Source organism: Solenopsis invicta, chromosome 9, assembly GCF_016802725.1.
Source record: "Solenopsis invicta isolate M01_SB chromosome 9, UNIL_Sinv_3.0, whole genome shotgun sequence".
Lineage (NCBI taxonomy): Eukaryota > Metazoa > Arthropoda > Insecta > Hymenoptera > Formicidae > Solenopsis > Solenopsis invicta.
In genome coordinates, this window is record NC_052672.1 from 2,822,619 (window position 1) to 2,837,092 (window position 14,474).

The window sequence follows — 14,474 nt, forward strand, 5'->3', positions numbered from 1 at the left end:
TTTTGCCAACAATTTGCTGTAAAAATATGTCTGCAAGCTTTGCTCGATATTCGCCGACAATTTGTTGCCATGTTATATGTAAAATCTTTGCTCAATTTTTGGTAGCAATTTGTTGTCGAATTGTGTCAACAAGTTTTGTCGCAAAACATAATCTTAGTGCGGACACAGTTGACTCCAATTTGCTAAATATTTTTGATTGAATTTGCTAGCAATTTGTAGACAAATTGCTGACATTTTATTATCTGGATATGTCATGGAGGTAAGAATATCTGGAGGAAGCATAAAGACAAACCATGCTTCCTAAGACGTAAGAGAGATTCAGTCACGGCCATCTTGCTTAGGAACACACATTTTTTTTTTCGGTTTTATTTCCAATTATTTCTTGTTTTATATTTGAATGCATTAGCGTTACTAAGCAACTATCGCTTTTCTAGTAATAACCAATTAATGAGTGTTCCTATCCAAGATGGCGACTAATGATTCCCCTTCCATATTTGAAATCATGCCCCTCGCCTATGATTCTTTTTACATGCTCCCTCCAGATATTCTTACCTCCATGATATATGTACACCCAAGGACTTTGATTCTGTCCATGGGGAAATTTTCCAAACTGAGAAGTCGCTATCTTTCTACATACTTACAGTTCATGATTAACGTAACGACCAATAAGCTTTAGTCGTTTCATTAATCATGAACTGCGAGTATGTAGAAAGTGGTGACTTCTCAGTTTGGAAAATTTCCCCATGGACAGAATCAAAGTCCTTGGGTGTACATACATATATATTATATACAGAGTAATTATTAATGATTGGAACAACTATTTACCATAAAAGATGACTCACTGACTTCACTTCACAGGGAAAAATAAAGTTATTGTTGTACGCACTGGGTAATTGTACGCTTCATGGTTTACACCTTCCCGATGAATAGAGATTATATCACGACGATATTTGTAGGCTGAAGGTATTTTTTTAATATATAACCATACGTTATATCATTTAAAAACGTAGTTAATTGAAAAAATAAGAAAAAGTAAAATCATAATTTTTGTTGCGATTTCGGTGTTCAGAAAATAAGGTAATAAGTCCGTATTTTTACTTTATTTATTTAATCTTGTTATACCTAACAAAAGTACGTTTTTTCCTGCGTTCTTTGAGCTATTTATTAAATTTAATTAAATAGTCATCAAGTACTTGCTTTTTTATCAAATCAAGTCCGCCATCGACAATTTTACGCATCCATCTTGAAAGGCGTGAGATCAACTATAGTGCCACTAGTACAGTGTAGTGCAGTGTAGTGTAGTTAAAAGAATGGGCTACAACCTCATTTTTCCTCCGCGTACATTTATCTAACCGCACGTACAATTACCCAAGGCCCGAGAAATTTTTTCGTTTATCCACTTGCCTCTTTTTGCTAAATATAGCATTACCAAATAAAAAATTGTTCAATATGACAATACATAATGATAAAAAAATGTTTAAAGTTTCTATTTCTGTACTCGTATTGATTTCAACTTCAAAAATCACTTCACTGCGATGAATTTCCCTTAGGTGCGTGCAATTTACCTACTTTCCCCTATCAATTACATGGAGTGCAGTCGGTAAGTCATCTCTTATGGTAAATAATTGTTCCAACCATTAATAATCACCCTGTATGTATACACACAAAATCAAATATTGTTCGAGATTATGAATCAATGTCGACATAAAAGCCATGATGCATAACGTCATATAGTGTACAATTTAACATTTACCGCAGCTTGTTACTATTGCATTAAATATCTATAAGACAGGATACATTTTTTTTTATTATTAATAACATAAAACTATTAATCATTTTCTAATGAGAACTCGACCACTGTGCACTATTCTCCACCGGCAATCGCATCGGCAACGCGAGAATGAAAACGGTAAACGGATATTGGAAAGCGATAAGTTGAATCCGTTTAGGGAGAATGCAGAGAGAAATTTAATCGTGTATGCTCAGGAAACGCACGAGTCGACAAGTTCGAGTTGATAGTTCGAAGTCGCGATAAGCATCGCGCAACACAATAAACGGAAATCGCGTTAGCAACCAGGTTTATTACGAAAGTACAAATTAACGATAGAACGGCTTGTCGATGAACCGTTCTACGAAAAACTTGCAATTACATCCACCAAGGATAGAAGAGGAATTGGTGGTCTCTCTGCCAAGGACATCAATGTTGCGATATGTTGCAAAAGGAATAAAATAGAGAAATGCACTGTCAATGAAATTACGAATGTCCATATATTTGACCTTAGCAATAGTGTGAATAGTAATAAAAATAATAATAATAATAGTCGCGTCGTAATCATAGTACATCGCGTCTAACGATCGTGACATTTCTCCTCTTTCATAAAATTCTAAAAGTAGTAATCGTAATAATACAATCAATAAATTGCGGTGACAATTATTATTATACTGTAAAAAAATCACTACCATCTTTGGGAGACAATGCGTGAGAAAGAGGGGTAAGGTAGCGAACACCATGAAAACTTAAAATAAAGGAGTAAAAAGGTTCGAATAAAAAAAAGGAAGTAAAGAGGAAAATTTTTCCGTACAAAATTAATTCGCAGGTCTAGTTTAAGATAATTAATAATATTATCGTAGTAATATATCCAAAATCCTGCCAATCATAAACAACCGCTCAAAAGTGCATTTGCCAAAAATTACTTCTCTATCTCCTTTTTTTGTTTGGTGTGCCCCATGTTCTTAGTCCTCGCGTGATAAAAAGCTTCATCCATTTAAAATTTTTTCGTAGCACTATGCAGAGCTCTGCCCCTTTCCGTGCTTTCTCGTTAATAGTGTAAAAAAGGTTTTATTACGAGCGAAAGATTATCATGTTGTACGCTACCAACTGACAGAGCTTCGGCGATCCACAAAACGCTCGCACCTTGACGGCATTCGAGAAATCGTTAATCATCGAAGTTAGAATATATCTATTTTTATGTGCGTCACGTGCACATCATACATTTATTTATTTAAAAATAAATGTACAAATGTTTCATGTGACCTAATTTCCCAGCAAATCACGAATATAACTACCATGTAACGTAAATATAAAATCATTACATTTACGTATATATTACATAACAGTTACATCTATGTATGCTGGATTATTCGAATTGAAATCACTAGCGCGTTTTACCCAATTGTAACGCAAGTCTTGTAATGTATGTATATCGTATTGCATAATACTTTTCTTAAAAAGATGTAAATTCCGACGGTCGATGACAAAATCAATCATTTTAGTAGCTCGCTTGGAAGTGATGTGCAACGAGCAAGTGTCAGCCTGACTGTGCTAAATAAAATAATGCATTTGTTTATTGCAATATGCTACTCTCGCATACAAACACGCACGCACACAATCACCTCGTTCTCGCCCAAATATTCACAGTTGATACAATGATATCTGGACCGGATGTCAGTTCTTGCCGCATGTATTCCTATGTCACGTTGGTAACGTTAATTAAATACGCTTCCGCTACAATTTCTAACGTTACTCGATTCGATATTGATAAAATCCCTCCGCAAACATTACGTATACTAATTGCGTTCACGTTTGAATGTTCCGCTGAATAACGTGAACAAAATAATTTCGCGTAATTCGAAAATTTACTCTTTTCCTCTTTATTATTAACACCGTAAGTCGACTTAAATTGGTCGAAGATAATCCGACATCAAAAAAATAGCGATATAATGATTATATTAAGAATTTCCTTTCTAAGAGGAGAGAAGAGTACCTTTGAAATAATGTGAGATCAGACTATAATAACGCTTCTTCCAAAAGCGGAACAGATTCCCAATTTACGATTAAGGAACGAGCAGGAAGACGGAAAGGCAAAATGTTCTCTCTTTTAGCACATGTCATCTCTAAGTTACAAATTTCTTATAAAAACTGAACTTGCAGATCTCGCCCATGTGTTGTTCGTTGACAAACGATATCACGATGAAAAAGTTGTATGAATGTGTCTCTCATGTCAAAAATGTAAAAAGAATTATTTGAAACCCGAAAACACATCGTGAAAAAAGAAAGGAAAGAATTCTCAGATTTTTATGTCCCGACATCGTGCGTCACAAAACTTGTACAATATAAATAATCTATTATTTGTAAAAATGCGACTCGTCAAATGTCTTTACCCGCGCGTTGTTCCATCTTCGTCATTGTTATCATACTTTGTCCGCAACGAGCCGGCGGAAAGAATCCCCAGCTGCTAGAACTATACAATTAATTAACGTTAGTAATTACTCACACTTAATTCTTAATTTATCATGATATCGCGTCGTACATAACTATGTCATCTCTCCATTATTCATGATGTCAGCCTGCCGTAACGCGTCTGCTTTTACAAGAACATCGCTACACATTACGTTAGAACCACACCAGAAGTTTTCACTAAAAAAATTAACAAATTTGGACAAAAAATCACGATTTCGAGCACTATGCAAGCTTTCGCTTTTTTTCCTTTCTTTTATTTCTCGAGTTCTCTGATTCTTTATACGACACTCGTAATTCGATTATCAAAGTATCGGATATCCTTGATTCAAGTAAGGAAAGAGTCTCTTATAGAATAGGGGTCTCTTTTTGTACAGACCAATCCGTGATATTGCACGAGTTTCCTTACACTGAAAACAGTTGCACGGCACGGCCGATCGGCTATGCAAGCTGGTAATTCGTCAACGCCGCATCTTACTATCTACTCACAATTTTTAGAAAGATCAGCACAAATCAAGTTCATACTCTATTACGTTATTCTAAATCATCTTTCGTATAAAACACTCTTAATTATTAACTATTCATCGAACACGGTAAAACACACTCTGTCTCATTTTTATTAATATTTAAGGTTCTTTGAGAATTAAGATTTACGTATACATACTGATGAAACAAGTACAGACTTATCGTAGTGATTAGAGCGATAAATTTATATTGAAAAAAAGATACACAGAATATTATTGATACGATTTACCAGCATATAATAATTCATGTATTCGTACACTCTTTATTTTTTGGAGAGGAGGGAGAATTTACTCTGCATTTTGGCTGCACGTTAAGCCGCGCTGCGTAATCCGCAGGGTGAGCAAGTAAAAAAACAGAGAAATCTCTTGACGAGTAGATTCACGATCGTCAACGTTCCCGATGTGCTTCGCAAGGGAAACCGAGCGCATCGTTGGGACCTGTCATCATACTCTTCGTCTTCTTCTTCGTAATTATAATTGTACGAAAGATTACGTGTATATTTATGACGATGACGTTGACATTGATAATGCTGTACTTGTTGATGCTGATAAAAATGCTGAATGTGGTGTACGCACTTCCTAGTTTCCAAGGCGCTGAGACCTGGCAGTGAGGAGCGGACGAGGGTGCGCGCCGATGCTGTGTATCCCGATACACGCGGAAGAGGATTGTGCGACGGGGATAATCGCGAAGATATTAATCTTGGGGCCAGATTCGGCCTCATTCGGGATCACCAGTTAGCCATGCCCGGTTTGTTTAGAGTCATGAAATATATCTGGCACGAGCTACCACCTTTCGCCGACGAAAAGAATACCTGAAAACATATAAAAATATATAAAATAGAAATAATTATATATAAAATATATAAATATAACATTACAAAAATGATATATGAGCAGAAAACATGGACTACGATTTCATTAATCCCTTGAGTGCGAGAGTGTAAAAATGATCCTAAAATGTGCAGGGTGTTTCCATGTACTGATTTAAATAACAGGTAAAAAAAACTTTTTCCAGAGCTGTTTTAGTTATTCCACGTAATCTTTGTGTTTTAGGATGTGCTAAATCCGAAAATGATCTTCGTTTTGTCATAGGACATCACGTTTTCTGACAATGTAGACAACTGTGTGAAATAAGACAATATCTCAAAATAAATAAAAATAGATAAATAAAATTAATTTTTTATTACAAATTTTTCATGAAAATCATTTTTTTAACTGAAGTTCTCGAGGTCACTAAATATGAATTTAATGTTAGAATTTTTTAAATTCCAAAATGACGATCTCAATATGATGCAAATTCATAATAAAATAAATTATATTAATTTTATTTCGTACATGTTTGTTTATTGTATTGTTTATGTAATATTTTCGAAATTGTTAAATATAAACTTAATATTAACATAATAAATAAATTTTAAAATGATAAATCCAATAAAGCAAAAAAATTTTTTTACAAAATTCTTAATAAATTAGTGTATATTAAACTTTTCTCATGAATCTTTACGTATTATATAGTTTTTAAATTCACTGTTTATAAATTTTATGAGATAAAATCACAAATATTTAAATAACATTTTAAATACAACAAAAACAGCAAATTAAATACAACAGAATAACAATAACGATATTAAATTAATGATCAATTTAATATTACTAATTACTGACAAGCCTCTAACTTTTATGTTTTTGTAGTTGTAACATTAACCGGAACATCAAATAGTAATTAAATATAAAAAATAATATTAATAATAAATATCCCTTGTTTATTTTCCCCTATTAATAAACATTTTGAGCTATGTCTCAGTAACAATGAATTTGCAAACATAAGTTCTTATGAATTTTTTTTCAAGTTTTGATATAAAAAGTTTGGCCCCAAAATTTGTTACCTTATTTTAATTACACCTTACATTTATTTCATAAAATACTTAAAAATTTTGTAACTTTCCATACAAAACCAATTGTTGGAAAATGTTCAAAAAGGTTTCGACTTTTTATATTTTATATGCAACAATTCTAAAAGTTTAAGATTAGAAAATCCATGTTAGTCGCAACGATTCTTAGTGCCGAATAATAATTTTTAATTTTTACAATCTCCAACTTATTCAAACTACGCGCTATATATTTGTCGGACTTGAAACACACAGTCATGAAACCGGAACATGTAATATTAATGCTTTAGAAACATAAGATTCTTCCTCCCCGAAATAACTGTAAAGAATTTTATTACAAAAAAATAATACCTCAGCCAAAGTTCGAACCTAGATGTCCCGAATTCCGTACGACCAATTCGACTATCGAAGCATATTGTCATGCCTTAGACGGCGTACGTAGTGAGCCGCATGCTTAATAGTAATGCTTAAGCGCAAGCTACAGTTTTATTGATCATTATAAAAAAAAAAATAGTTAAGAACTTCAATAATCAATTTTTTATAAAAAATAAGGCAATATAATTAGTATACGCTTTTTAAAATAGATCCTGTATACATCCGTCCTGAACCAATTAAAATTTCTGAAAACTATTATTAAATACTATCATTAATATTTATAAAAGAAAACGACAATTAATTCTGTAATGTCTATAAACGTTATTCACAGGGGATTAACACGCAATTCCACATTCTAATTAATCATATAAATGCGCATGCACCTTATCGTTACGTTCACAGAGGAACTTGAGCCGTTGAGCTTTCTTGTGCATGAAAACACCGTCGAGATGACCGCTCTCCACACTCCTAATTTCGATCGCTTTGTTACCCCAACCCATAATTTGTCCTGTACCGATGTACGCGACGCTCGTAGGCATCTCGCCCCACTGAAGAACCATTGTCTTCGATACTCTGCCGTAAGTATTTACGTATACACCTTCATTATCGTAACAAAGTAGCAACTGCATGCCGTTACTGTTCGGTAACGCTACTATACAATGTGGGCAAATGGGACCCTGGGTCTGCAAAAGCAAATAATAATACATATCATAACAGCAAAAAAGATTAAAAATGTCTATACATAGATATAAGACAGATAAAACAAAATAGATAAATGTACATGTTAACAATTATTTATTGGTTAATTTGAATAATTTATAAATTTGAAATATCGTCAAAAAAATTTGATACATAAATACCTAAAACTTTAGAAATATATATCTTCCAGTATTTCTTTTTATTATTACTAAAGAACAATGATTAAAAAAGGCCGTTTAATGAAAATGTAAAAAACCTGAATAGATTTTGATCTGCTGAACACGATGATGTTATAATTTTTCATTGAAAATGTGAGGAATATTGTCATTTTTCATAGAGTCCTATTTTTCACCCTCTCCGTGCAACGATTCTTCTCTAAGAATCATTTAAGATCAATTTTCCAATACGAGTAAAGTATTTCATACTTAAAATACAAAATTTAATATACAAAGGTTCTTGATATTATTGGAAATTAATAAATAAATTCGAAGTAAAAGATACAAATTAGCGGACGTCGTTTGACCATTGTTTTGCTGTTTATCAATATCTACCAATATTTCTTTATCACTAATCCGTTAAAGATGAATTGATCATAATGAAAAATTCACTTATACATACATATATTCCTTGAATTTGATAATTGTTGAACTTAAATATTTGTCGAGGTATTACTAGATACTGCAAAATGCACATTAGTATTATATAAAAGTGCATTACTTGAAAAATATATGTATATCTAATTTACAAGAAAATCAACCGATAAATCGCATCGCGTACATCTACCTAATATAAAATCTGATTTCCTTACATGTTTCGGTAAATATATATCGTAAACCGTAGCGGAATCCAGATCGACCGCGTGAAATCCGTCAGCGCTACCGTAAATAACTTTTAATCTTGAACCCTCTTCAACTGTGAGATCAACCAATAAGGGTCTGTGTGCAAGTTCGCCGAAAGACTTAAAAGCCATAAATTTGTGGTACGGCTTCGGCGCCCAGGCATAAATCTCAATGGAATCCTTCAATGCAATCACAAGAAACTTTATTCTTTCGTACTTCACTATTTTGAAATGTACTGCACCTTGCAGATCACCCACGTTGATCCAACCGTTACGTCGTTCAACTTGCTGTAAATAAACAGAAAAATATTCGACATTAAAACGGAAGAGACATACACAAATACAAACGCGCTTGCATGTACGCATACATTACATCACACGTCAGACAAAAAATTTTTTTACACACACACGCGCACGCACGCACACACGCACGCATGCACGCACGCACGCACGCACGCACGCACCCACACACACACACACACACACACACACACACACACACACACACAGATATAATATAAAACGGAAACTTACGTCACTATGACCATCCGTCCGTAAAATTTTGCTCTTCAACCAAGAAAGATAGTAGACGCGGACTCTATTTTTCTTACCGCTAATCGTAACCAAGATATTTTGACCCTCGAGAACTTCCATTTGTTGAAAACGTCTTCTACTGATCAGTTGGTAAACCTTACCCTGTCCGCTTCTATCCAATAACATCAACCCGTTCTCGGTTCCAATTAATAGATTTACACCTGTAAAGCAATAAGAATCAGTTACGTTCTGAAGCATACAATCAGTCATACAGTAAAAAAAAATTCTGCACTAAATATAATATTTGAAAAAAAAGATTGAGATTGTTCATTTACAATAATTTTTTGAACATTAAGTACGAATCTTGTTTCCAACTGCTGCATCACAACATAATTTTGAGAAATTTTTAATTAAAGTTACAAAAAAGAGCTATTTTCACATATTTTGTTATATTATAATTAAAAAATACGACGTGCCAGAAAAATTTTGTTACAAAATTAATTATGTTGTTAGGACTTTCAGCCTTTAAGGAGATCCTAAACTGACAAAATTACCAACATTATAAAATACAAAATTCTCCAAATTGGATTTAACAAATTGAAAACTACACATATTTAAAATACACACAATAATAAATAAAATATTCAACTTAAGAGAATAAAAAAAATACAAATATTCGACATATATATAATTTTTCAATCTTTCTTTTTGTTCTTTAACCTTCCTATACCCGCGCATTGGTTTGTCAGACCGACAACTCACATTATGTGTTTTTTGTTTTAAACGGAAAAGACTTGCTGAAATATGCAAATTACATAGTCCTGAGTCTGCAGTGACAACAAATAATAACAAAATCGATCGTTGTTATTACTGTAACTTACAAAAAAACCACAAGACACATTACAATTGCATTTCTTGTAAGAAATATTTTTGTATGGAACATGCCATTATGGTATGCTCCGACTGCTATGGTGAGACATCATAGATGATTTAATTTATATTTTTTTACTTAGAATACTTTACTTGTTATCTTTGAGATTTCAGAGTTTTTTTTAGTTTCGTTCAGTAAGAAATAGAGTTTTATTCAAGTTTTTATAGTACGTAAGATTTTCCAACTTTTGCCAAAGACTGTACTAAAAGACTGTTAGTCAGAAATAAAAGTAAATTGATTCTATAAAACTTTGTTCAATTGTTTTAACACATACACAGCTATAATATTATACATAAGTAATTTTATTAATTCATCATATATCAATAAACATGGCCTTTCCATTTTCGGTCCCACAGACCATGCGCGGGTATATGTGTTACTCTATTTAACGCGGGCATAGGATTAAATAAAATTAAGTATCTCACGATTTATTTCTAGCGATGTACTGCTATTTCTTAAACCGTACATATGTATTGTAAATCGTATAAGTACAATAAGACAACGTTGAGTTTTCAAATTTTAATGCAATGGATACTTAATCCTCAGATGACACATTGGGTATTGTACACCCGGGCTGTTTACAAAGACGCTTAGCATTCACAAATCGTTCGTTTCTTCTTTTTTGAATATTTCGAATATATTCAACCTTTCGATTTTCACACCTATTTAGTCTTCTTTTTGACCTTCTAGCGTATCAATTAAAAAAAAGTATTCAAATTCTGTGCATTACGTACCGAGACATACACAAATGAAAATGGTCACGTGACGTACACCCATGTGTGGCAAAATATCGAATTCAACATAGTGTATCAGCTGAGGGTTAATATGTAAGATTAGTGTGCTTGAAAATTTGTACATTTACATGTATGCAATATTAATGTAGTAGCAGGGATGAGCATTATTGAATAATTTTTTATTTAAATAATACAAAATTGACGAATAAAAATTTATTCGTTATTCGGTTTTTTGTAAATGATGAATAAAAATGTATTCGTTATTTGACCTCTTGTAAATGATGAATAAAAATTTATTCGTTATTCAGCCTCTTGCAAATAACAAATAAAAATTTATTCGTTATTCAACCCTTTGTAAATAATGAACCAAAATTTATTCGTTATTCGGTCTCTTATAAATGATGAATAAAAATTTATTCGTCATTTAGCCTCTCATAAATAATAAATACAAATTTATTCGTTATTCAGCCACTTGTAAATGATAAATAAAAATTTATTCGTTATTCGGCCTCTTGTAAATAATAGATAAAAATTTATTTGTTATTCAGCATCTCGTAAATAATAAATAAAAATTTATTCGTTATTCGTTTTCTTGTAAATATTAAATAAAAATTTATTTGTTATTCAGCATCTCGTAAATAATGAATAAAAATTTATTCATTATTTAGCCACTTATGAATGATAAATAAAAATTTAATCATTATTTAGCTGTTTGAAAATGACGAATAAAAATTTAAACGTTATTTAGTTATTCTAGAATAATAAATAAGCACTTATTCAATACAACCTTTATTCAATACATCTTGAATAAGAAACAAAAATTTATTTTCTTATTCAATTCTCTTTTAATAACAAAATAAACGACTAAAATTATTATTTTTATTCTATAAATTCTGAATAACGAATAAAGGTTAATTTATAATTTCGTAATAAATAACTATCTTAGCATTAACTAAACATATATATTTTAATAATTTAAAATAATTTTATACTGATAATTAAAAAATGTAAAGGAGCATTTGAAAAAAACGTTATCGGTTAACATAGTTTTTAAAATTTTTAATATAATATATTTATTAGAGAATTTATAGAATAAAAATAATCCATAATGGTAACACTTCCAAATAATAATATAACGGTCACATACGGTCCACTGGACTCTCCTGTGCAAAATCAGTCGCCATTTGCCAAATTTTTTGAAATTTCGTTGCAAAAATTTTATTGGACATACCTTAAGGTCTGTTCTTTATCATCCTATAATTTTTTTCTAAATTAAAATTTAACATAAATGAAAAAATTCAAATAAAAAAACGGCAAAAATTTGATTTTTTTACAAAATTATTCATAAAATTTTTAATTTTTGAGATAATTCAACAAAAATTTAGGAGTGTATTTTTAAGATAGTATACTTTTAGATAAATTTAACCCTTAAACATATAAGTGGGTCTGGGGGATCTTCCCAAAAAAACTTTACTTTAGTGCCATTTTATTTTAGTTAAGCAATGAAGTTAGTCAATCGTAGCAGTCGATAAAGAAGACTTCAAACTTTTTTTCCACTTAGCCCGAATCTTTTTTCTCATTCCGTCTTCACACAATGAGCGAAAATCTAGGGTAATTTTCAATATGTGTTTAAGGGTTGACATAATAAAAAAATTCAAATAAAAAAAATACAGCAAAATTTGACTCTTTTACAAAAATATTCATAAAATTTTTAATTTTTGAGCTAATTCCACAAAAATTTATGAGTGTATTCTCAAGATAGTATAATTCTCAAGATAGTATAATTTCAGATAAAAATTAGTTTCATAAAAGGTTGATTGATTTTGTGCACTCTTAAAGATAGCGTGGGGTCCAAAAGACCCTTGATGACCATCACGGGATAATAATAATAATTTCAATCGTTTATTTTGTTATTCAAAGAAAATTGAATAAAAAAATAAATTTTTGTTCTTTATTTAAAATGTATTGAATAAAGGATAAGTGCTTATTCATTATTCAAGAATAACTAAATAACGTTTGAATTTTTATTCGTCATTTTCAAGTAGCTGAATAATGATTAAATTTTTATTCATAAGTGGCTGAATAACAAATAAATTTTTATTCATTATTTACGAGAGGCTGAATAACAAATAAATTTTTATTCATCATTCACAAGTGACTAAATAACGAATAAATTTTTATTCATTATTTACAAGAGGCTAAATAATAAATAAATTTTTATTCATCATTTATAAAAGGCCAAATAACAAATAAATTTTTATTCATCATTTACAAGAGATCGAATAACAAATAAATTATTCATCATTCATAAATAGCTAAATAATGAATAAATTTTTATTCATCATTTACAAGAGGTCAAATAACGAATAAATTTTTATTCATCAATCGTCAATCATTAAATATCAATCATGCCTATCCCTGTAGTAGTATGTAGTGATGAATTGATTTTTTGTAAATCGTACGTATTGTAAATCATATGTGTAAGTCATTATTCAATCGGATAAAACTCACTTTATCATCTTCTTAAGGACTAAAATTCCTAACAATATATTTAATTCTGATGAAATAATATTTCTGCAATAAAACTCCAAAATGTCACATCATAATTATAATATGACAATTATAATATGCATGAAAAGTTTAATTTTTACAACTTTAATTGCAAATTGTTCAAAATTGTAATGTAATAACGACATTTAGAAACCATATTCCATAAATCTTTAAGTATAGACTGGTAATACCAGTAAAATCGTGTCCGCACTTCTCTTTCTACGAGTATCCAAAAATACTTTTCACATATTGTACATGGATGTATTTTGATTGGTGCATACGCTTTCACTGATATGCACAATGTATATTTCCGGACATTCGAAGAAAGAGAAGCTACTAAAAAATTTCTCTCTCTAATCTCTTGTGAACACTATTTTCTTGCAAAAACTAAAACAATTGCCAGTCCATATTTATAAGATCTATGTCATATTCAACATTCAAAAAATTATAGAAAATGACCAATCTCGTTCTTGTGTTAAAAAAAAATCTTTTTGTTGAACCATGTAATATGCATATACGCACCCCATAATGCGGCGCAGAGAATCTCGCTGTTAAATCGCTTTTTGTATTTGCGTATCTCAGGTGTGTCCGATGCTAAATCATGACTTGTGGGAGTCACATTAACGTTCACATGGGATTCTCTCCTCGCTGGACCAGCTCCGAATCCAAAAGTCAGGAAAGACCGCTGCTTCTGTTGAAGCGCAAATGGAGGAGGTGATTTCACCGCTTGTCGATACTGCAACAGAGATGACTGCCGTTTGAGAGAATTCCAGGGAAAACATGTGCTGCGAAATGCCAGGCAAAACTTTACTACTTTGCACGCAAAAAGATGCTGAAGTGATGCTAGGAAAATTTTTCATCTATTACAAACGTAATTAACAGAAAAAATACAAATCATGAAAACGCGCAAGGGTTCTCCTTTCCTTTTTTTTAAATGATAAAAAAACAGCATGCAAAGGATTGAGCGAAGAAATGAAAAAATTACAAGAGAACAAATCAGCCGAATCAAATATGCACTATCTACATAGCGTTCATTCAAACAAATAATCATTACTTTGATCATAAAAATTAAAACTTTTTCACAAGATGATACGGAAGCGAAAAAGAACAAACATTTGCATGCACTAAGAAAAAAATGTTAACTTGACTAAATTTTTCAAATA

The 14,474-nt window shown here is 31.3% G+C and overlaps 1 protein-coding gene across 15 annotated transcripts in view; it reads right to left on the minus strand.

The window, feature by feature from the left end:
- Positions 1-2,249: 2,249 nt before the first annotated feature.
- The window catches only part of LOC105202593 (serine/threonine-protein kinase mig-15), a 172,735-nt gene continuing 160,510 nt past the window's right edge, over positions 2,250-14,474 (minus strand). For 13 of the 15 annotated variants that reach the window (XM_039453405.1, XM_039453404.1, XM_039453399.1 and 10 more), the window contains 5 exons: positions 13,834-14,047; positions 9,097-9,317; positions 8,533-8,850; positions 7,409-7,708; positions 2,250-5,573 (listed from right to left, as the gene is read on the minus strand). In XM_039453405.1, the coding sequence (XP_039309339.1) occupies positions 5,490-5,573; positions 7,409-7,708; positions 8,533-8,850; positions 9,097-9,317; positions 13,834-14,047 (1,137 nt within the window). In that variant the 3' untranslated portion in view covers positions 2,250-5,489. The remainder of the gene's footprint in view (positions 5,574-7,408; positions 7,709-8,532; positions 8,851-9,096; positions 9,318-13,833; positions 14,048-14,474) is intronic. The other 2 variants (XM_039453408.1, XM_039453396.1) reach the window with 1 other exon arrangement.